The 24,948-nt window shown below is 40.4% G+C and overlaps 1 protein-coding gene across 2 annotated transcripts in view; it reads left to right on the forward strand.

Annotated features, from left to right (window-relative positions):
- Positions 1-24,948, forward strand: part of CACNA2D1 (calcium voltage-gated channel auxiliary subunit alpha2delta 1) — a 653,332-nt gene that overhangs the window by 590,765 nt on the left and 37,619 nt on the right. For both annotated transcript variants that reach the window (XM_075926367.2, XM_006117144.5), the window contains 6 exons: positions 4,274-4,345; positions 5,816-5,887; positions 13,234-13,295; positions 19,497-19,573; positions 21,545-21,605; positions 24,532-24,629. In XM_075926367.2, coding sequence (XP_075782482.1) covers positions 4,274-4,345; positions 5,816-5,887; positions 13,234-13,295; positions 19,497-19,573; positions 21,545-21,605; positions 24,532-24,629 — 442 coding nt within the window. The remainder of the gene's footprint in view (positions 1-4,273; positions 4,346-5,815; positions 5,888-13,233; positions 13,296-19,496; positions 19,574-21,544; positions 21,606-24,531; positions 24,630-24,948) is intronic.

Consider the following 24,948-nt stretch of genomic DNA (forward strand, 5'->3'; position numbering starts at 1 on the left):
AGTCTTACTGCACCGTGTGTGGTGTATAACAACACCCTTGTGGAATTTTGGTGATTTGTGTAGCTTTCTACGTGGAAGTCAAAATGTGGTGCATATGTAATCTGTCACTCGGAGCAGGTGTCGCTGATCAATCAACATAACCACATCTATGGTTAGAAGCAGTCATATTAAGCTGATGAAAGGAAATAAGTGACGTGATGCAGTTTCAAAAAGTATAAAAGTCCATTGCATACAAAACACTTATTGAAAACTGAAATATAAAAAAGAATGGTTTAACTATATAAATAGTGAGCCAAAGAATTGAATACAATATAAAATGTCATTATCCTACACATGTGGGAATATATATGTGAAGTTAGCAGCTTATGAAAAGAAGACAAAGGTTAATTAACTAGCACTGAAACAATGTGTAATCCTAGCTCCATTGAAGTCACTGACAATTCCCATTTATTCACTTAGGGCTATGATTTTATCCATGATTCCAAACTTAGCCTGATCCTGTATTAGCTTAATGTATCTGACAGAATCTGACAGTCCACATCTCCAGGTTTTACCCTTTCATGGACAGGTTAAAACCTAGACTGTTGTAATTCAAAGTAAGGAAGAGAGACTGCCATATTTTGAGAATATTCAAGGCCTGCTCCCAAAATCCTTTCAAAGCACAAAGTGCTGATGTGGAAACAACGTATTTTTATGTTGCTGCACCAGTTCTTTTTTCTTTTCTTTTCTTTTCTTTTCTTTTCTTTTCTTTTCTTTTCTTTTCTTTTCTTTTCTTTTCTTTTCTTTTCTTTTCTTTTCTTTTCTTTTCTTTTCTTTTCTTTCTTTCTTTCTTTCTTTCTTTCTTTCTTTCTTTCTTTCTTTCTTTCTTTCTTTCTTTCTTTCTTTCTTTCTTTCTTTCTTTCTTTCTTTCTTTCTTTCTTTCTTTCTTTCTTTCTTTCTTTCTTTCTTACAACAATAACACATCCTTTTCTTTGCTCAGGCTGAAAGTAGATTTGCACTAACCTTGTTTGTGTGCTTCATTTCTGCTGCTGTACTTCTGTTTAATTTAGTTGAGTTGTGCTGTAGTGTTGTAGTTCTTATACAGTATGGTTGTGTGCATGTTTGAATAGGTAAACAGAAGAACAAACTTAACAGAAGGTTTGTTGTTTCTTCATTACATAAATAAATCATTAAATAGATTAAACAAATGACAACCTAGAGGAAGGGAATTGTTATGGAGTCCAAATACCTGAGAAATAAACAAGTTTTTCAGGAGAGAAAAAACCCCACAGAGGGAGAAAAGATGGTTTTTATGGTTAAACTATTGGACTAGGAGTTAACATATCTATTCCAATCTCTACTACACATTTCCTTTGTGACTTTGGTGAGTTTCGGGATCTAATGTTCACTCACTTCAGTTTTCTTATCTGTAAGATATGGATAATTTGTATTTCATAAATATGCTAGAATAAAGTGCAAATGAATCAAGTAATTTGAGACCCTAAAGCAAACAGCAAGATGCATTTAGTGCATATTTTTGTTGCATGAATTTCACTGTTTCTTTGTGTTTTAAATCAGTCACCTAACCTCTGGGACTCCTTAACTAAGACTAGCCCAGGTTATCATTTGATACAGTTTCCGTTAATTTGATGTGATGGCTTTCTTTTACCATTTTCTTTTCTTTTCTTTCCCTTTGTGTATTGGAATGGGATACAAACTTCAAAATGCCACTTCTGCCATGGCAATGCCTTCATGCATGCTGTTTGGGTTTGATCATGCTGTTCATTATCCATTGCATGTAAGAACATACTTTTATTTGCTTTTACATTTTAGCCTTTTGCTATGTGTTATTGAGTGTGATTTTGTTGGAAAAAGTTGATGAATAGCAAAAGATAAAATTGTAATGAATTGTGATATGTATTTCATTGATTTTGCATTCAAGCTGATTAATTATATATGTTCTAGATTAAAAAGATCAGATGATTCTGTGCAGTTATAAATACACCTTTAGTGGTTAATTGGCAGTATTTACCTTAGAGTGCTTTGTTCAACCCTGTCCAACGTATGCTTTCAAATATAAAAATCTGATTGTCTTCCAAGAGAATAACCCTTATTTATGGAGAGAATGAAAAACATCCATCCATCCAATAATTTGCATCTTCATTTCTCTAGAATGTTAGAGACTGATCTTACAATCTTTTACACCCATGTGAATTATATTGCACTAAAGCACTTGTATCACTGTAGCACAATCAGCAAATCACCATCCCCAGTACTCCAAAATCATTTAGATGAGTTCATTTCCTAACAAGACATACAGGACATGATTTTCTACTCTCAAAATCTGAGGGATACATCTTTCAAAATGTGAGGGATACATCTTGAGAACTTTCGTTTGTTAGAACAAAAAAAGAATATAACCACTGCTTTGAAAGACATTTAGATTTATTATTTACAGCAGTTGATCCCATGACATCTGGAAGATCCCCTTGATTTAACTAGCTAGTCAAATGGAGCTTAGACTATGTCAAGAAATAATACATTTTTCTTAGCTAATTACATCACAGGGAATGCTAGTACAGTGATGGATAAAAGTGATATCTTAAATCTTCATTTTATGTCCCATTTACCCAAAGCAAATTATTTTCCAGAAAATAAAAATAAAATACATTGAGGGCCTGTTTTCTCTTCTGTACTATGTCTGTCCCATAGTATCATGTTCACAGGGTTTAAAACTATGCCCCATAATTATTTCCCTTAAAAGACTGAACTACATATGTGCCTTACATAACTACTGAATAACCAGGATTTGTTAGGAGCTTTTACTTCAGGACTAGGAATAGTTAGAAACAGATGGTTATAAAATTATAGCTATTAGTGGCCTTTGATTTGTTCTGCCAAATTCACTGACTCTGTGCATTAAAAATCCTACACAGAGCCTTAATCCAGCAAACATATACTCATTCTTAGCTTCTGATATGTGCATCAAGGATGATCTAGTGGTTAGAATAGTAGACTGGGACTTGACAGAGTTGGTTTTAATTTTCTGTTTTTCCAAAGACTTCCTCTTTAGGCTAGTTACTTGGCCTCTCAATACCTCCGTTTCTATCTGTGGAATGGGAATAACTACTTCCTTATCTCATAGGGGTGTTTTGCATTAGAGATTGAGGCTGTCGGATACTCCAGCAAGAAAACAAAACGAAACAACAATAAAACCCATACTGAGTCTCATTTAGATTGAAGTTACTTATATGGTCTGTAAATCACATATGTGAAGCACATTGGCTACAGTGTGTCTGAGATTCTGTCAGAATCCACTCTGCACAAACAAGTCCTTTAGGTATTCCCTTACTTTTGTCTATTGTGTGTAAAATAACTCCAGTGGAAAACTTGCTAAGTGCTGCTGATGCACAGGGTCTCAGTGCAACGTAGTGACCTTCCATTCTAAAGAACATGTATGCACAGCTATTGAGGTAGCAAACAGAATATGAAATATGGAAGACATGTTTCTGCAGGTCACAACAGTTTCTATTTTAGTTCTTTTGATGAGTTAGATTCTGGTTCAGTAAAGTGCTGAAGAACATTGAAATCAGTGATTCTAGTCATGTGATTAATTTTAGATGTTTTTAGATGTGTGCTATCTTGTTTTATCAGAACTTCATTTGTTACACATGATATCAGACTTTTTGTTTAAGAGGCAAGTGAATGTTCTATAACACATTTCCATAAGAGGTTCTTTTCATCTGACCTTATCCTGTTGTAATTCCTTTCTCTTGCACTTGCTACCCCTTTCATCTCTATTGGCAATCATCTCGTGCCATTGCCACAAATCTGCAGTGTGCTGTAAGTTTCATCGTGGTAGAGTGCAGGTGTTACATATTACTAGTCACTCAGAAAACTTACATGCTAATTGTCTCCCCTCTCTTTTGTGGTGGCAGGAAACATAAGGAGTGATTCCTTGTATGACAGGTTATCTTAGATTTCTGATACTATGCTTACAATCTGTGACATACCAGTAGCAGAGGAAGCAGCCATCAGTCATAACACTCTGTGACAGACCCTAACCAGTAATCACTCATCTGATTGCCTCTCTCTTTTAAAATCTATTTTAAGTGAAAAGGTAGTACTAGCAATTCGTAATGCTACATCTGATTAAAGGATAGTATGGTAAGTAATCCTATTTCAACAGTCTATATTTTTATCTAAGGGAGGTTTTGAATGATTTCCAATAACTTATTCATAATATCAAGTGAGAGATGTTTATTACTTGATTGTTTAAAATCTTGTGCTTCAGAATCGTAAATCTCAGGAGCCTGTTACCCTGGATTTTCTGGATGCTGAACTAGAAAATGATATTAAAGTTGAGGTAAGATGGACTTGTAATGTAGTACCTACTTTGAGAGATATAGCTCTGTTTATTACATTTCTAAAGGATACTACTGAACTACAGAAAATATTCAAACAAAAATGTTTTCCCTCCATTGCACTAATGCAAAATTATTATAATGACACAACTAAGTTTAAAACACTAAAATATGCAAATCTTCACAAACTTTAGCAAACTTAAAGCCCCGAAAACAAAAACAAACAAACAAATCAATCCTCCCCAACAAAATAGGACTTGCCTAGCTTATATAATCATTATAAACTCAAGTGCTAGGTAAGATTTGTTAAAGATTCATTCTTGCACAACCATGGCACATAACAACTGACTTTCAAATAGCTATGATGAAAATAGTTTTCATGAGCTTTCGTGGGCACAACACACTTCTTCAGATGGATGGAGTTAAGGGGTCCAGTTTCTGAATAAATATCAGACAAAGAGACGGAATGGTGGGGGGGACGAGAAGGGAAAAGTTTGTCAATTAGAGTGTCCATGCTAAATGAAGCTGTTACAGTGGGTACTAAGTGCTTGGTTTTTTATGTCATTAGGATGTAGAATGTAGTAGTCCATCCACGCAAGGTCTTTGTTCAGATCCCTGTTGCAGATATCAAACTTGTAAATGAAATTAGTTTCTGCAGCCTCCCTTTCAAGTTGTTGTTTTTTTTCAATTGGCTTGCAATAATACGGTAACTTTGAGATCCATTAATGAGTGCCCAAGCAAGTTAAAATATTCCCAACAGATTTCTTTGTGTTACCTTTTGAATATCTGATTTATGTCCATTAATCCTTTCTCATAGAGACTGTCCAGTTTGGCCAATATACATGGCAGAGGGGCATTGCTGTCACTTGATGGCTTAGATCACATTGGTGGATGTGCAGTTAGATGAGCCTCTGATATAACCGCCCCCCCAATCCCCTCTCTTTTTGTACTATTTATTTGGAAACTGGACCCCTTAACTCCATGAATCTGAAGAAGTGAGTTGTGCCCATGAAAGCCCATAATACCAGCTACAATTTTTTGTTAGCCTCTAAGATGCGGCAAAATTATTCACTATTTTTTAATTGTTTTTCAGTTACAGACTAATACAGCTCTGCCACTATTAGGCAACCTATATTAAGTCTGCATCCAAAACTCCTGTGGATTTCCCTGGGGATTCTGGCTTTGCAAAGAATAGAGGAATTAATACTCATGCTCACTGAACCTAGTCTTGCACACAAGCAATTCTTACTGTCTTGTGGATTTTCCCTAGTGTCAACAAGACTGTTCTCAAGTATTTGAATGACAGGATTGTGTTCTTTAATGGGGGTAAGATAAAGAGGCTGTTATGGGCTATTTTTGTCAATGTGTTACTGTGATAGTATTGCTCATAAGATGCAATGGATATTGGAAAATTTTAATCACGTTGTATAAAACACCAATATTCATATTTTATTTTTCTTCACCTCATATAGATTCGGAAAAAAATGATTGACGGAGAAAGCGGGGAAAAGACATTTAAAACGTTGGTCAAGTCTCAAGATGAGGTAAGAATGGAATATAGGCTGTCCTACTTTCAGGAAACACTGCAAAATTACATCAAGAAACTCCACTTTGTATTGTCTTTTGTATTTAAAAGCTAACATTCTACTTTTCCAGATAGGCTCATGGATTTTCCTGCACAAATATTTCCTCCCCTGCTCCCTTCAGCTCTGCAGAGTTTCCTGGCTTGTACTAAGGGAAAGCAATCATTTCTTAAAACAATGGGGGGAAGGTTTCTCTGTTTCTTTGGTGTGTCATAAACTGCTGCTAAGGCCCTGAATTCTGTCGTCAAGGGTTTAGCAGAGAGTTGTCATACTTCTTTACATGAATCCCTTAGAAAAAGTCTTAAACAATATAGGAATATGTTCCTTTGTAAGGCATTATATCCGAAGTGGATATGAAGAAAGTTGTGGTGGTGAGGGAAATGATTGTACAATTTACAGTTCCTAGATTAGGATTTGTTAAAATAAGCAAATGAATCATCCATACTGTTACAGCCATAGTATGGATTTAATTATAATTTGGATCTTGATGTGTTTGTGGTATAAAATAGGCTTCTAAACAACCTGTCTCGGTAGGTTAGTTTTATTTTCCAAATAGGTTGGACCTAAACAGTTTGGTCCCTAACCCTGACAAGCTTTTGCAGTAACATAAAATTCCCTTGAAGCTGGATGAGCTGGCAGCCCCCAGTAATAGGGGGAATCCATAGATGGTGTAAGTCTGTCATATATCTATGCCACATCCCTTAAAAAAGCAGTGCAGGGGGAGGAGTAATGAACTGAGAAGTCTGCACTCAGTTGAATCCTTCCTGCTAGATGAGGCCTTTGGGGTACTACAGGCAATTGTAAGTAGTAGAACAGCCTGAAGAGAGCTGATTAGAGCAATTGTGGCCCCAGAGATCAGGGGAGATCAAAAGGTCACATAGGAAAAATAAACAAACAAACAAAAAGGACATGAAACTGTATTTCTGTTTATAAATACAAACAAACTATAAAATAGTAAACAGAATAGTTCATCTATATGCAACATTGATAGCAACAACGGTGTGCTTTTGTGTGCTGTAAAACTTACTGCCCTTCACTAGCCAACAGCCTTCATTTTTACTATCTCTAAGTCTTACATTGGATAGTAATAGAGAGGTAGCCGTGTTTGTCTGATCTTGCTAAAACAAAAGGAAAAACCATGTACAGGCAGTCCCCGAGTTACGCGGATCCGACTTATGTCGGATCTGCACTTACGAACTGGGCTTTCTCGCCCCAGAGCTCAGAGGCAGCGGGACCGCCCAGAGCACAGCGGTCCCGCCACCTCGACCTCTGGGGCGAGAAAGCTGCTCCGGGTGCCCCTGGTCTGCTGGGGACCGTCTCCAGCAGACCAGGGACACCCGGTGCAAAGCCGGGGAGGCGGAGGGGTCCTGCGCCTCTGAGGCTTTGCTGTGGCAAAGCCGGGGAGGCGCGGGACTCCGCCGCCGCTGCCGCTTTGCTCCCGGTGCCTCTGGTCTGCTGGGGACCGTCTCCAGCAGACCAGGGACACCTGGAGCAAAGCCGGGAGGCGCGGCACCCCACCGCCGCTGCGGTTTTGCTCCCCGTGTCCCTGGTCTGCTGGGGGGGGGGGGGCGCAGCTAGTGCCCCCCCCTCAGCAGACCAGGGAGACGTGGAGCAAAGCTCCGGGCCTGTGGTAGAGCAGGTGGGGCGCTGCCGGTTGGTCCTGCAGCACCGCTCCTTGGCGCTACTGGACCAACCCGGCAGCACCCCAGCTGCTCTGCCCCAGGAGTCCTGATTCAGCTGCTGATGATCAGTTTCAGCAGCGGCTGAATCAGGACACCTGGGGCAGAGCAGCTCGGGTGCTGCTGGGTTGGTCCAGTACCGCCGAGGAGTGGCGGCGCTACCGGACCAACCCAGCAGCACCCCAGCTGCTCTGTCCCAGGTGTCCCCAAGTCAGCCGCTGCTGAAACTGACCAGTGGCTGACTACAGGAAGCCCCTGCCCCGGGCTTCCTGGAATCAGCTGCTGATCAGTTTCAGCAGCAGCTGACTTGGGGATGCCTGGGGTTCTTAAGTTGAATCTGTATGTAAGTCAGAACTGGCGTCCAGATTCAGCCGCTGTTGAAACTGATCAGTTTCAGCAGCAGCTGAATCTGGACGCCAGTTCCGACTTACATACAGATTCAACTTAAGAACAAACCTACAGTCCCTATCTTGTACGTAACCCGGGGACTGCCTGTAGTACTTTAAAGACTAACAAGATGGTTTAATAGCACTTTAAAGACTAACAAGATGGTTTAAACCCTCTTCTGGCCCACGAAAGCTCATCACCTATTAAACCATCTTGTTGGTCTTTAAAGTGCTACATAGTTTTTCCTTTTGTTTTAGTAAATCTTACATTGTCTCTGACTTAAATGGTAGATGCTTTGAACCTGAGCCCACTCTTCCATTGATGTAGTACAGGAGTTAGGCCCCATATATTTCATTTGCCTGTAAAGCGTGTAGTCATATAACATGATACAATTATGATCATAATCATAGCAGTCTCACCCCCTTTTTCTTTTCTTTTCTTTTCTTTTCTTTTCTTTTCTTTTCTTTTCTTTTCTTTTCTTTTCTTTTCTTTTCTTTTCTTTTCTTTTCTTTTCTTTTCTTTTCTTTTCTTTTCTTTGTTAATCAAAGTCTCTGTAATACCAATGCAATATGAACAGATGCAAGGCTTTTTCATGAGGATGACAATTTGATAAAATGAGAAAAGGCCAAAAAATGATTCAAATGAGCTTCTTATGTTTGTTTTCCTTCTATAAAGTCTTGAAATATAGCTCCAAGGACTATATTTAAATCAGTCTCCCTTGTAAGGCCGCACTTACTCCACCTATTAGTGTGGCGCGATAACAGGAAAAATTAATCTCCAACAGTAACGCTAATGTTATGCACAATCCAGGCTTTTTCTTGAATATTAAGCATGTGTTTTATATTTCCAAGTTTTTTTTTACCTGTACACCTGTCCAAGGTAACTAATAATAGTAAAAATGTCCACATACTTTCCATTAATATTTTTGGTACCCATAACAGATGAGAGCCCTGGCAGAGTGCAAAACTCTATTATAATTTTATTTGATCCATCAGGAGCACTTTAATTAATTTAAAATAAAAAGGAACCCTACAAAAAGTAGAATTCTGGACAAATTGCTGAGTATTAGTACACAAAAATAGCACTAGCATGTAGGGACAACCTGTAATATGATATATAGAGATATACCTATCTCATGGAACTGGAAGGAACCTTGAGAGGTCATTGAGTCCAGTTACCTGCCCTCACAGCAGGACCAAGTACCATCCCTCACGTATTTGCCCCAGATCCCTAAGTGGCCCCCTCAAGGATTGAGCTCACAACCTTGGGTTTAGCAGGCCAATGCTCAAACCACTGAGCTAACCCTCCCTGTGGGTGGTCTCAGTTAGTTGACTGGGCTATAAAGCTGTAAAATTGCAGTGTAGATGCCTGTATTCAGATTGAAACCTGAGCTGTAGGATCCTGTGAGTGTGATGGGTCCCGCAACTCAGGCTCCAGTGTAGATGCACCCACAAAGGCTAAGGCACAAAATTAATTACATCTTGCAAGGGACATAAAAGGCAATACAAAGACATTCTTTAAATAAATACAGACATCCTTTAAAACCATTGAGCATGTGAAAGGTGAAGGAAAGTGTGTGACTTCTACTTAGTGCAGAAGAAGAGTTAATAGTGGAAAACATCAAGAAGGCTGAACTATTTAATGACATTTTAGCTTCAGTATTTACTAAAAAGATAAATGGCGAACAGATAAGACAAATAGGGGGAAGGAATGCATGCTGAAATTTGGGAAAGAACATCTTAAAAATGCTAAGATACGTGTATTCAAATTTGCAGAACTTCACAAGGTCCTTTTTCATCCTACGTTTCTTAATAAGTTGGATTTCTATGCCTGGAGACCAGCAAAGACCACAGATGTTGCTGACCGGAGAGTCCGGGCAGCTGGGAATGGTGCCCACTGGGAGCCCAGCAGCATGAAGGCTGGTGTGTCGGCTGCAGTGGGGCCAGCAGTGGGGCCAGCAGCTGCGGGGAAGCAAGGGCCCAGACCTTGCTGCGTAGGAACTAGTGGTAGCCTGGAAGCTACCAGATGAGCCAGTGGCAGCCAGGAAGCTGCAAGCTAGTTCAGCTGCAGGGGAGCCCCAGTCAAGCTGACATCTGGGGTGCTGGGAAGCTGCAGCCAGGAGCCTTGGCTTGGCAGGAAGGAACAACCCCAGTGGCAGAGAGGTGTTGGGGGCGGGGGGAAGGCAACGGCCATGAGCCCTGCTGGACAGGAGTGGAACCCACAGTAGGGCTGACGGCCAGCAGGGGAGTTTTGACCTCCCCTGGTCCAGCAAACTCTCAGGTTTGGGACCACTCAGGTTCTGAGGGTGCCAGACCAAGGAGGTCCAACCATTATTTATTTTGAGAACATGTGCAGTCTGTATAGCCACAATGCGTGCTCCCCTATGCTGTTTTGTCAGTATGCCAGAACACTGGCATGTTAGGGGAAAAGACAATGTTGCTCAGTTTTCATATCCAATTAATCCTTTGCTATCTGCTGATCCTTGAACAAAGATGCCGGTAGGATGCCAAATGTATATAATAGTAACTTTTGTGATCGGGATACTTGTCTACTAGAAAACAGACTGAAGTAGCCAATTCATTTCACACAGTTCACTGAACCGCCCTTATATGAGAGTGACATTGAAGTACAACTGACTGTGGCCATGTTACAGCTCAACACCTAGTAGTGAATGGTTTCCATTAGCTGTCTTCTCTGTCCCATGTGGGACACAGTGAGATTCTTAAATACTCATCGTCATCTTAGCATAGAGCAGGCCTGGGAAAAAAACCCTTCGTGGGCCTCATCCGGCTGGTCAAACCACTGGATCCAGCCCATGGGTGCAGCGGGGAATCTCAGGCAGGTTGCCCTACTTGTCCACCCCTGCACCCTGCTCAGAAAAGTGGCTGCCAGGCTGTTTATGTTCCACAGACTGTGAGCCCAGAGGGGAGGGGAGGGAGGGAGTAGTGCTTCATGTCTGCTCCTGCCCCAGCACAATTCCGTTAGCTGGTTTCTGGCTCATGGAAGCTGCCTGTTTGAAAAACAGAGAGCACATGAAGCATCGCGTCCCCTCTCCTTCCCACCCCCCATCTCCTATTCACAGAGCACAGGGCCCTGCAGCCTTGTGGGGGTGGGGCAGGCTCCTGCAGGAAAAATGTGCTGGGTTGCTGGCTAGGAGTTTCACAGGTAAGTTTCCCAGTCAGAGCCTGCCTCTAGCACCCCAGCCCCTCCCTCCCCCTTAGCTCTTTTCCTCCTCCCGCTCCTACCCCCATAAGCCAAACCCTCTGCCCCCCATCCTGAGCCCATACCCCATCCCAGACCCTACAGCCCAGGCCTCTGCCCCAGATCACAATGCTCTCTGGCCCTAGGTCACAGCCCAAACCCCTGTACCTCCTTCTGCACCCAAGTCCCCTGCCCTAGGTCACAGCCCCTTCCTTGCCTAGGGCACAACCCAAAGCCCTGCACCCTCTCCTACACCTAAGTTCCCTGCCCTAGGTCACAACCTCAATCCTCTGCCATCCAAACCCCTATACTTCAATCCTGTGCCCCAGGTCACAACTGCCTTCTTCACCCAAACCCCCCTCCTAGACCTCACACACCCTCCTGCACCCAAATCCCTTACCTCAGAGGTGGGCAAGACAGCTTCCATGGGCCAGATTCAGCCCACCAAGCTGGTTGATCCAGCCCTCAGCCACCCTGACACTGCCCCTACCCCAGGCCAATTGAGACCTGGGGCCAGGGGAGCTGGTACGTCTCTGAGAGATGGGGGCAAAGATTTCACATGCCCCCCCTCAGCCTCTAGGCTAATCAGGGTCTGTGAGCGGGGGAGCATGGGAAGCCACCTGCCCCTGCCCCCTCCACTTGAGGCCCCACCCCTTCCGGGAAAGCCCACGACCACTTCAGAAATGTGTGAGATGCCCCCCCCCCCCACAAAAAAAACTACTGCCCACTGCTGGCATAGAGAAATCCCTTGTGTTCTTAATCTTTCATGAGGTCACAAATGCAATAGGAAGTTAAGGTGCATTTGCTTTTTTTTTCTTTGCTTTTTTTTAAGTGGGTGGGCAGTGTGATTATCAGCACTACTAGGTCAATAAACATGCATAAATTTTGTGCTGAATAAATCCTCCCATCTACAAGTCTTAAATAAACAATATTTCATAGCTTTGCACATTTTTCCAAACACTTTCTTTCTAAATGGCTTTTAGATTGTTTATACCTGTCCTGCTGTGCTGAGAAGTAATAAGGGAAGAGAAATTTTATTCAACTTATAAAAGTCAGAAAAGAATCAAAACCACCTTTTCATAATCATGTTAATTTTTGTGTTTTTATTTTTGCACAGGGACAGAAATAACTTAGACATCTACTGTAACATTTGAATAGTATTAGTAATGTCGTGATGCAGCAGCTGCATAGATTTTATTGCAGACATCCCCATAAATCTTTGTCTCTGACTATAAAGCAGTAATATGCTACAGCTGGCATATACTTATAATTTTAATGTGGAAAAATGAGTAAAACGGCTCCAGTGGGGTGCATTAATGATGATTAAATCTTCTACAGGGAGTCAGGGGACCTTTTAAACTTGTCTGTTGTGTCATCTTTCATTCCAGGAGCAAGTGAATTGAAAAGCTAACCTTAATCTCATACTTCTTGAGAACACTTATGATCAAGCTTAACTTTACACAGTTTAGTTCTCCTGTTTACTTTAATGGATCTTTTCGTACATAAAGTGTGTGTAGGGCTAGAGTGTATATTTTAAGATAATGTCCCAGAGATACAGACATCCAGACATTAGTATAGGAGTATAATCAGGCATAGTGATATATTGTTATAGGGTTGCTTTTAAGTGCTTTCCTGCTGTGTGTGTGTGTTTAGGTACATGACCACTGGGCCACTCCTGTGTGGGAGGAACCCTTTCCAGTATTTAAAATTAACAGTAAAAAAGTAATAAGAAAAAGAAGTAATCTGACATATAGACACAAAGAGTAACTATGGATAGTTAACCGTCACACTGCACTTCTAAAATTCTTTATTAGATTTAAAGAATACAGATGATTCTGTAACTTCTGTTCTAAATCTGGAAATTGTTGAAGAAACGCAACTGCAAAGCACAACACATTTTACTGAAAAGAGCAAAAGAATTCCAACTGCTTGTTTGTTATTGAGTTTTACATTCTTTTCTCCTCAATAATAAATCAAAACCTATTATTTACTGAGCCTCCAGTGGCAATGATATACTTGTTTGTCAAAATTGCTTTCCAGAGGTATATTGATAAAGGAAACCGAACGTATACATGGACTGCAGTGAATGGCACAGATTACAGGTAATTAAATGTCGTTGCTTGTTTCTGTTTTGTAATGGGAGGTATTGGCTTGTTTGTTTTAGTGAATACTTTTATTCATATGATATATAATATTAAAAAGCCTAAGAACTAGCTCTCTACCAAAAAATGGAGAAATAAATACTAGTGTAGTGCATATAACTTGAAAATTTTTCTCTGCTCACCACCTAATGGGGTAGGACTTCAGAGCTTTCAAAAACAAAAAACAAAAACAAAAACAAAAATCTCCCATTGCCCATGATGAGTGTTTTGCTGAAGGAAGCATACATGGTTAGGCTCTCAATCTTTCATGGAGCTTTCTAAGCAACACACCTACTAGCAAAGTTTTAGTAATTCTCAGCAAAGTTTCACTAAATCTCAGAGAAGTAGCTGTGTTAGTCTATTATTTTAAAAACGAATAGTCCTGTGGCACCTTGGACACTAACAATAATATATAGAATCATAAGTTTTCGTGGGTAAAACCCACTTCATCAGATGGATTGGGGTATAAATAACAGAAACAGGTGTGTGTGTGTGTGTGTGTGTGTGTGTGTGTGTGTATATATATATATATATATATGTGTGTGTGTGTGTTATTTCCACTCCAATTTGTATGTGTGTGTATGGAAATAACAGAAATATATATATATACACAGGTTGAACCTCCTTGTTCCGGCACTGGTCTCAAACAAGACAATTTACCGGACCAGGGGCGGTCTTCTGCAATTGGCTCCCAAGGCTGCCTCAGCAGGCACCTGGCCTCGCCTCCACCCTCCACCGTACCTGGCTGGGTTGCTTGCCTAGCTGCTGCCAGCTCCCTGGCAAGCAAAGGCTCCAACTCCTGACACGGTGCTCTAGCCCCGTGCATCCAGGGGCAGCTATGAGACTCCGGCCTCAACCCCAAGCTCTAGGGGGCTTCTTCAGGGTTCCAGCCCTGGCCCTGTGCTCCAATGGGCTTCCCCGAGGATCCAGCCCCATACTGCCGTGGAATTCAACTCCAACCCTACACTCCGTGGGGCTGTCATGGTACCCCAGCTCCGCACTCAGGGAACTACTACGGGGCTCCAGCTCCGCATTCCAGGAAGCTGCCAGAGGATTGAGGGGATGGATTGCACCCTCAGCAAGTTTTCAGATGACACTAAACTAGGGGGAGAGGTAGACATGCTGGAGGGCCGGGATAGGGTCCAGAATGACCAATTGGAGGATTATGCCAAAAGAAATCTGATGAGGTTCAACAAGGACAAGTGTAGAGTCCTGCACTTGGGACGGAAGAATCCCAAGCATTGTTACAGGCTGGGGACGAATGGCTAAGCAGCAGTTCTGCAGAAAAGGAGCTGGGGATTACAATGGACAAGAAGCTGGATATGAGTCAACAGTGTGCCCCTGTAGCCAAGAAGGCTAATGGGATATTAGGGTGCATTAGGAGGAGTATTGCCAGCAGATCCTGAGAAGTGATTATTCCCTTTTATTCGGCTCTGGTGAGGCCACATCTGGAGTATTGTGTCCAATTCTGGGCCCCCAACTACAGCAATGATGTGGACGCATTGGAGAGGGTCCAGCGGAGGGTGACCAAAATGATTAAGGAGCTGGAGCATATGTCCTGTGAGGAGAGGTGAGGAATTTGGGTTTGTTTAGTCTGCAGAAGAGAAGAGTGAGGGGGGATTTGATAGCAGCCTTTAACTTCCTGAAGGGAGGTTCCAAAGAGGCTGGAGAAAGGCTGTTCACAGTAGTGATGGATGGCAGAACAAGGAGCAGTGGTCTCAAGTTACAGTGGAAGAGGTCTAAGTTGGATATTAAGAAAAACTATTTCACTAGGAGGATGGTGAAGAACTGGAATGGGTTGCCTAGGGAAGTGGTGGAATCTCCATTCCCTAAAGATTTTTAAGTCTCGGCTTGACAAAGCCCTGGCTGAGTTGATTTAGTCAGGATTGGTCCTGCCTTGAGCACGGGGCTGGACTAGATGACCTCCTGAGGTCTCTTCTAGCTCTGTGATTCTGGCCCCACACTCTCACAGGGCCCTGTCCTCAGCCCTAACTCCTGGCGGCTATAGAGCTCTGGGTTTTCTGGGGGCTCCAGCCCAGTGCTGATTTGTGCTGCTGAGGGATTCTTGCATGGCACCGCACTGACATGGGCTGCTGGGGGCTACTGCAGGGCCATGACTCCAGTCTCACACTGCCCCCAGCCGGGCTGCTGATCCTGTTGTCCCGGCTGGCCTTCCTGCCCTTAAGCTCCCAAGCTCTCTGATCCAGAAGCATTTGTGGTCCTGCCGGATGACAGACGTTGTCATGTGCCAACCAATTAATGTCTTTATTCAAGCCCAAAGTAAGCATATCAAATTTGTAGATAAATTCTAGTCCTACAGACTCGGTCACACGTTAGTGAGATTCCTTTGTAGAAGAATGGCTACTTTTAAATCTATGACTGAATAAACAGGCGGGTTAAAATGTTCCCGTATAGGTTTATGTGTGTTACCATTTCTCATGTCTATTTTGTGTCCATTTATCCTTTGTCATAGAAACCGTCCGGTTTTTCCAATATACCTGGTAAAGGGGCAACTTATATGGCATATATCACATTAAGGGGTGTGTGGTTGTATGAACTCCACATATTGTGGCTTATGTGGTTAGGTTTTGTGATAGTGTCTCTTGCTTGGATATGCAGACAGAGTTGGCAACAGGGTTTGTTGTAGGGGTAGGTTGCAGAGGTAGATTAACTGGTTGGTGTATTACAAAGCCAATTTCTACTGCCTTTAACATCTGCATCTACATATGAATGGGACACTCCAGCCCATTTAATTAGCACATAAACACAGATCCTACAGCTGAGAGGTCTTTCCTCTGCTGCTATACGTATTTTTCTTGATTTCTGTTATTTATACTCCAATTCATCTGAGCTTCAGGGGGTAGCCGAGTTAGTCTGTTACAGGAAAAGCAAGCAAATGGTCTGATAGCACTTTATAGATTAACAAAACATGTAGATGGTATCATGAGCTTTCGTGAGCACAGCCCACTTCTTCAGATGACTGGAGTTATGATTAGAGGATAAGGAAACTCGAAATAAATAGGAGAAGGAAAGGGGGTGGGGGAGAGATATTCTGTCACCCACCCCCCTACCTCTATGCATAAAGTATCAGGAGAAATGGTGTTAAACGAGTTTTACCCATGAAGGCTCATGATTCTATATATTTTTGTTAGTCTCTAAGGTTATGTCTACACTACATGAATATTTTAGAGTAAGCTGTTCCAGAAGAAATACTCCGAAATAGCTTTTTTCGAAATAGTGCTTCTATATTACAGGGAAGCGTGGAAAGTAGTCTGAGGCAGGCTCCCCTAATGTGGATGTGCGGCCTCAATTTAGAGCCCTGGGAAGCACTGAGGAATAATTACTTTGAATGGCCTGGAGAAGGAGCTATTTTGAAATAACAGCCGTGGAGTATCCACACTACTGCTTTTCCAAAATACCTATTTTACTAGAGGTGTTATTCTTCATGAAATGATGTTTACAAACACTGAAGTAAGCCACCCATTATTTTGAAATTATTTCGAAATAATGGGCTAGCTGTGTAGATGCTCGCATAGTTATTTTGGAATAATGTGTTATTCTGAAATAATGCTGCTGTGTAAACATACCCTAAGGTGCTACAGAACTACTCATTTTTATATATACCAAGAAGTTTGTATGATCAGTAATATCATTTGTAAATGAAACTTATCTTTTCAGGGATCTCATAAATTCAGCAGTGTTTTTACAATCTTTGTAGTGTCTGATTTGTGACTGTGTCTTTAGTTGTGGTCTTCTCCTTCAAACCCTCCTTTAATCCCTCCTTTTCTTGAAGTCTTTCCAAAAATAATTTCCATTTTCACACTGACTTTTGCAAGTAATTTTTTTAAAATTAATAATAAACAGAAAGGTCTAATATTTCATGCCTTTCTAAAATGAACAGAATCACAACCTTATTTTGAGTATACCTCCTTCACAATTTTATGTTCATTATTTGTAATATCTATATGTCATATAAAGCCTACTGTGTCAGATCTTGTCAGGCAGGAACTGTGGTATTATAACTCTAATGTGCACTTATGATGCCATATACAAATGTTAAATAACAATTATATTATGTGTATTAAATCATATAGCAGTAGATAACATCAAAGAAAGATAACACTCTTTGGAAAAGGTTTACATCACTCAAAAAATTTCTGAGATCATCATGATTTCAAACAATAGAGCTACTCAGCACCGTGACATTGGAAGAGATGTGATATCTTGACATCCCCTTCCTAAAGTATTTGGGCTACAGTTGATCTCAGAAAGTTTAGTTTCAAAGCTAAATAGCTTTTAACATTACAAACACTGTGCCCAAGTTCTATGAAGTTGTGAATGTCCAAGTTAAGGCACTCAGAACCTTTCAGGATTGGACAAAGAATCACAAATGAGAATCACTATCAGCACATTGTTTGGTGTACATAGTGTGAAACTGGAAACAACGCTGACAGGATTATTTAATTTTAATAAAAAAACTGTAATATTGGCAGTTTTACCCAAAATATTCATTAGTGTGATAACTAGAGCCATCTACAAAGTTGGGATAGTTGGCACGGTGCAAACATATAGTGAACAACAGTCTCTGACTAGAATATATTGTCGTCATCTACAGCAGGCAGTTATTTAAAAATAATGTTGAAATACTGTCAAGCTGGAGGACTTCTTACTCCGGATCTTGAAACCTTCATTGTACAAGGAATAAGGGAAGTCAAAGGAAAAGTGCTCTGTTTCTAAATAAGTGCTATGTAAATGCTCTCAATTTCTAAATAAGTTATTTCGAAATAAGCTAATTGATGTAGCTCAATTTGCATAGCTTATTTCAGGTTAAGTCCTGCTATGTAGACACACCCTTAGGGAAAAAAAACAGCCCCCCAAACCTGCTTGTTGTGATGTAAAACAAAAATCTTGATTTATGCAATTCTGAATTTAGTTTTTCTGTTGTACCCTCATTTTTATTTTCTGAGGGAAAGCAGGGTTTTTTGCATCCTCTTATGCTATCTGGTAAGCCGTACTGATGTGTATTTGACTTATCTGAGTTCTTAGTTCTTACCTAACTCCCCTTATAGTTGTTTTTCATAAGCTGAGAGACATCAGATAATCTCCTGAGTCACATTGCAGCAGTCCCATTAAGCATAAAATTATAGATTTTAATTAGTAGTTTCTGTTAGCAATAACTGTTAATGGCAGGTAAACTTCACCTGATTTCCCTCGAGGGGAATTGGGAGAAGACTATCACTAAATAATCAGCAATCTCACTTCTGTGATGTTTAAATGGCAAATGCATTATTAAAGGTCATCATCTTTTTTGTAAAACCTGTTTTAATGTTAATTTCTACCACCATCTATTACAAATCAGTGGTAAAATGCAATTTTATGCTAATGAAAATTGGATGCAAACATTAAGGATGAAAGAAGATGCATCTCTGATAGGAATTTTTACCCATCGCCTTTAACATCCATTTTTAAAAGTTCTACTCCCAGATACATGTATTGATTTTTAGTTGCAAAGCCAAAAGTCAGAATAATTTTTAAACAAAATTAGATATATAACTCAAAGAAGGTGAATTATAAAATATATTGTATATCTTAAGACACTCTTATATAGTCAAGTTCAAAACATTATTTTATCCAGAAGTGACTATATCACTTGAAGATGATAGTCTCTCTCACAGAGATAATGTAAATTCAAATCATACAAGTTTTTGCATTAAACATCAATAGCTGTCTTTTTACTAAAAGGGGTTTCCATCATCATCATTCTCTTTTCATAGCAATTCAGGATTATTTATGGGTTTTTTTTTCAGATTTTCTTAAACCCTCACTTTCAGTGGATATATCCATAAAAATTGTGACTGGCCCGTGAATTTTAGGATTGGTGCAGATTTTGGAATGTCTCCCTCTTCATTTCAGGCCCCTTTTTATGTGAGGTTAATTTCAATCTCATGTAGGTGCCTAAAGTTAGCACTATGGCAGTATAGGGCTGTCTGTAATAATCAAATAAAATAATATATTCTCACAATAAATTTCATCCCTAACATGTCAATTGTTTTCAAAAACACTTTGAAGCAGACTATAGGAAACTACTTTAAAACTTATAAGGGTTCTCCACCCAACTACATGTATATTTCTTTGTTTATGCCTTCGTTATTTCTATTGCAGTTTGGCCTTGGTATTACCATCCTACAGCTTTTACTATATAAAAGCCAAAATAGAAGAAATAATGATTCAGGCCAAATGTAAGTACTTATGAAGGTTCTCTGGGTTCTGACATACTTCTGACACACTGATGTTTTAAAAAAATAATTTTGAAATTCCTAAAGCATGCGGAGTTCCCTAACGTTATCATAATGTACCCCAAATCTACAGCAATGATTCTAACCCATTGTAAACATCCAAGGTACAAGAAATATTCTACATAGCTAGAATATGTGCAGGTACCCCCAACTTCACTGACAGATCCTTTCCCTTTGCTATGTACCTATAGAATCATTGCTTTGTGTATCCTCTGTTGGTGTTGTTTTAAGGGGTCTGTTAGCTGACATTTAAATATCCCACCTGGTAATAACATATAGAGCAAAGCTTCTCATAGTGTGCAATATTAACAGTATTGGACATAGCAATTTATCATGCTGCTCTTATAAATAAAGTAATATTAGGGACTATTTTGTTTTATCTTATAGTTTAGCTTTTATGTTGCTTTGTAAATAGTTTCAGTGAATGTCTGTAGTATCTTGTTTGAATGACAGTCTTTTTAAGCCACTTCCAGATTGTAGAAAACTAACTGGAAATACCATGTATGATGCATTTCCAGCTATAACACTTTTGTTTGTTTTGTTTGACCATAGTTGGGTGAGTAAATGAAGTGTGAGTCATCATATTCTTTTAACTTTATTGAAGTATTAATACAACCTCAATTTCAGTTTTTGTATTTAGAAATATATCTATATAAAACTTAGTTACAAAGACAAAGCATTTTCCACTCTCATTACTAGTCTCATTATCAATCATAGTTCCCTATTACCCCAGAGAAGACTTGGTTAGAAGTTGTTTCCTTGACAACCATGCTATGTATCCTCACATGCTTGTTCAGAGATTCAACATGATATGCTTTTACCAAGTAGTCATTTTTATGGTGTATTTTTTCAGTTGATCAAATAGGATCTAGTGATTAAAGTTTTAATGAATAAAAATTAGTTCGGTGTGTGGAGTAGATATATTGATATTGGATTGGTATCAATATACCTTACAAAATAGATCCTTGAAATAGCCACAGTATATATAGAGGTTACTTCAGAAATAATAGACAAGTACATACACTCCAGTATTTAGAGTTGTTTGTCTTTTTTCCCAGACTATAGCTGTGCATAAATTTAACCTATGATCTATTCACAATATTTTTATTCAAGGGGTGATTGAATAAAATATTGATTGTGACCCCTTTTGGTTTTACCCTGTTTTTTCTGTTTCCCTGCTTTCTCTTTCTGATGGAATTTCACAGACAAAAATTGCAAGTATATTCTTGTTGCTCAATTTCCTTCTGTATACTGCAGTTGATATTTTCCACTTATATTTCCATTCCTACTGGACATTCTCCTTTGTATTCTTCATTTCTGGACTTCTCCCATGATCATTGGGTACCATAGCAACAGAAAGGGGGGGAATCTAGAAAATGCTTTTGTATTTTCATGCACATTTCAATTTGTCACTAATCACTAATCCCTATTTGTCGGATCCTATCACCTGTTGGTTCATGCTGACGCTCAGATATGTCATTCCTTTTTTTTTAAGGCCACTTTTTAAATAAGATTGTAAAAATGATGCTTTATAACTTTATTGATGCAAATATTACACATTAATGTTTTTCTTGATGTTTTCAGTCCTAAACATAGCACGTATTTTGAATGAACACATTGTAATGCTAATAGAAATGTTACATATACTGTGAATTATCATATTGTCATGCTAATGAAACAATGACTCAGTCTCAACTTGCTTCAATTGTTTTGTTATTGCTTGGTCTGTTGCTGTATAATAATCACTTCATTTCTTTCTGCTATGTGGTACACTGATAATGAGAGTGCACATTAGTTAGAAAAATGTTCTTTAGAGATTACATTTTTTAAAATTCACAGATGCATGCAGAAATTATCCAAGGAATTTTACAAAATCCTGTTTCCTTACCTAATATTCAACCTTCATCTTTATAGATTCAGCAACTCTAAAGATTGATCACTTTGATGAAGCTGGCTATACCTTTCTAGCACCAAGGTTGGTCAATTTCTCAGTTCTAATCATTATACCCAGCAGTAAATAAGAAGTCTTGGTCAAGTTAGTGGCATTTATGAACCATGGATTTGCCCAGTAAAACTTAATTTGGCACACAAGATGTGCTGGGGAAAATTGTTAAGTATAAGAGCAATGGCTAAACTCATTTTCCAAGTTCATATAACATTTTTATTACAAGAATATGGATAGAACCTTCTCAGGCTAGTTTGTCTTGTAATTTATCATATCATATTCCATACACTGCAGCGTTATAGTATTTGGAAAGATTAAAGAAAAAAATCAGTACCTCCCACTAAGTCCTTTCTTTCTTTCTTTCTTTCTTTCTTTCTTTCTTTCTTTCTTTCTTTCTTTCTTTCTTTCTTTCTTTCTTTCTTTCTTTCTTTCTTTCTTTCTTTCTTTCACTCACTCACTCACTCACTCACTCACTCACTCACTCACTCACTCACTCTGGTCTTCTAGTGAATACAGTGGGACTCAGGAGTTCTTAATTATATTCCTGGGTCTAGATAATATTTAACAACCTAGTTTAGCCCATCCATGCCTCAAGGTTACCTCCTTTATAATAAGTAAAATATAATACTTATAATAATTCTTATTTCTTTTGCAAAATTATTGAGGTTTAAGGATGAAAAGTATTTCCAAAAGAACTACAATAACAATTATTGGTTGTAACGCCACTGACTTCTGTGGAGTTACAATAGGAATGAATTTAAGGTTGCCAATCCTCCAGGATTAGCCTGGAGTATCCCAGGATCAGTTTTAATCTCCCAGTGACTATTGAAAGCAATCTTAGTAGGATATTTTAAGAAAATGACATTACATCATGTTGCAAACAAAATCTTCCAGAATAGCTTCAGTCAGAGTAGGCAGCCCTAGATGAATCTGATCCAATAAATGCATTATTCCCTGGGTTTTCCCAAGGGATATTGATTTCTTAGTCCATTGCATTTGTGCATCTCAGACATATTAATATAAATGCTGACAGAAGCAAAGAGTATCTTAAAGATATAGTGGTACTAAGTAATTGATAAATTGCATATTCACAATCAGTCTTGAATGATTCAAGCTCATTCTAGCTCAAAAGCTCAAGCTTTTGTAAGACAGTAAAAATATTCTGACTGAAAAAACAAATGCAAAGCAAATTGTTTAGGTTTTTTTGTTTAGCTGGGCACCTCCACAAAAATCAAAACAATCTAAAGCTGATCAGGAGCATTTAATTTTCTTGACAGAGGCAGAGGCATTCATAATGGACTGTAGCATTGTTAATGAATTCTTATAATCTGTCTGGGTAGAACCAGACACAGAACCCTATTAAAGTGCTGACTGTGGGACGGGGGGGAGGTCTAAATTCTGAGTTCTCTTTGGTCCAGTGTGTCATAAGTGAATGGGAAGAAGGTGGCTTCTTTCTAAAGTAGAGCTGCTCAATCTTGGAAGCCCCAAGGGGCCACAGTAACACTTATAGTACATGCCAAGGGCTGCAACTTAAGTGTGGTTGCATATACAGGCAGTCCCCAGGTTACGTACAAGATAGGGACTGTAGGTTTGTTCTTAAGTTGAATCTGTATGTAAGTCGGAACTGGCGTCCAGATTCAGACACTGCTGAAACTGACCGCCAGTTCTGACTTACATACAGAATCAACTTAAGAACCCCAGGCGTCCCCAAGTCAGCTGCTGCTGAAACTGAGCAGCAGCTGATTCCAGGAAACCTGGGGCAGAGCAACTCTGCCTGGGGCTTCCTGTAGTCAGCGCTGGTCAGTTTCAGCAGAAACTGACTTGGGGATGCCTGGGGCAGAGCAGCTGGGGTGCTGCTGGGTTGCTCCAGTAGCGCCGCTCCTCGGTGCTACTGGACCAACCCAGCAGCACCCCATCTGCTCTGCCCCAGGCGTCCTGATTCAGCCGCTGCTGAAACTGACCAGCAGCGGCTGAATCAGGACCTGGGGCAGAGCAGCTGGGGTGCTGCCGGGTTGGTCCAGTAGTGCCCAGAGCGGCGCTGCAGGACCAATCGGCAGCGCCCCAGCTGCTCAGCCCCAGAGTCCAAAACAAAAGCCTGGTCTGCTGGGGGGGGGGAGCACACTAGCTGCTCCCCCCCCCCAGCAGCCCAGGGACACGCAGAGCAGAGCCGCAGCGGCAGCGGGGTGCTGCGCCTCTGAGGCTTTGCTCTGGCAAAGCCTCAGAGGCGCGGGACCCCCCCGCGGCTGCGGCTTCAGTCCGGGTGCCTGTGGTCTGCTGGGGACCGTCCCCAGCAGACCACAGGCACCCGGACTGAAGCCGCAGCCGCGGGGGGGTCCCGCGCCTCTAAGGCGCGGGGAACTGCCGCTGCTGCCGCTTCACTTGGGGGCGGAGGAAGAGGAGAGGCTGCCATGGGGCAGCCTCTGTCCACGTTGGGCCCAGGCTCTCCACGGACAGATGTTGTTCCGTGGAATATTTTAATTGCCTCTGTTCATGGGATGGAGGCGGGGAGGGGCAGCTGCTGCCGCCCCACACTCCTATCTCTATATTGCACCTGCAGACCAGCTTCCACCCACCACCACACACTGCTGCTTCTGGTACAGAGGCAGCAGCATGGGGCAGCAGCAGCCCCTGTCCATGAGGAGCCTGAGCTGAAACTGAGGCTGGAAGGAGGCTCCCAGGGACTATCAAATATCTGTGTAACCACTAAGTTTTGATGCGGTTACACAGTTATTAAATTAGTCAGTATCTAACATCCCTAGCCTCTTCCTATTGAATTCTGCAAAGAGGATCAATGGGATTTTGCAGAGTTGCATTGCATTGTCTTTTATAATACACTACCATTGAGCTGAATGCCCGCAGGTCACTACCCAGCCTGCAGGAAATACAAGCCGCCACTTATCGGCCCTTGTCGCATCTGAAACAAATCTAACCAAATTGATGTTTTATTGTTTTTCAGAGAATACTGTAATGATGTAAAAGTATCAGACAACAACACTGAATTTCTTTTAAAATTCATTGACTTTATTGATAAAAATACTCCAAACAGCTCTTCATGTAAGTATTCTGTTCAATTCACTAAAATTTCATACGGAGCTCTACAAATATGAATAATGCTTCAATATAATAGCTTTCTCTATGCTAGTGTTTTAAGATTTGTTTTTTTTTCTTTATTTATTTGTTTAATATAATTACATACCGTTAAGGGCATTGAATTTATCAGAGTTTTTATTTATGTCCAAGAGAGCGTTTGTAAGTTTGGTTTGCAGATTGCTGTGACCATCAATATATCTCCCTAAATAATATGAAGCAAAATGTATTCCACAATTTCCAAAGTTCCCTCCATAGACTGTTTTCCAAAAGCAAACAAAATGCC

This window comes from Pelodiscus sinensis, chromosome 1 (assembly GCF_052426305.1).
Source record: "Pelodiscus sinensis isolate ZL-2025 chromosome 1, ASM5242630v1, whole genome shotgun sequence".
In the NCBI taxonomy this organism is placed as follows: Eukaryota; Metazoa; Chordata; order Testudines; family Trionychidae; genus Pelodiscus; species Pelodiscus sinensis.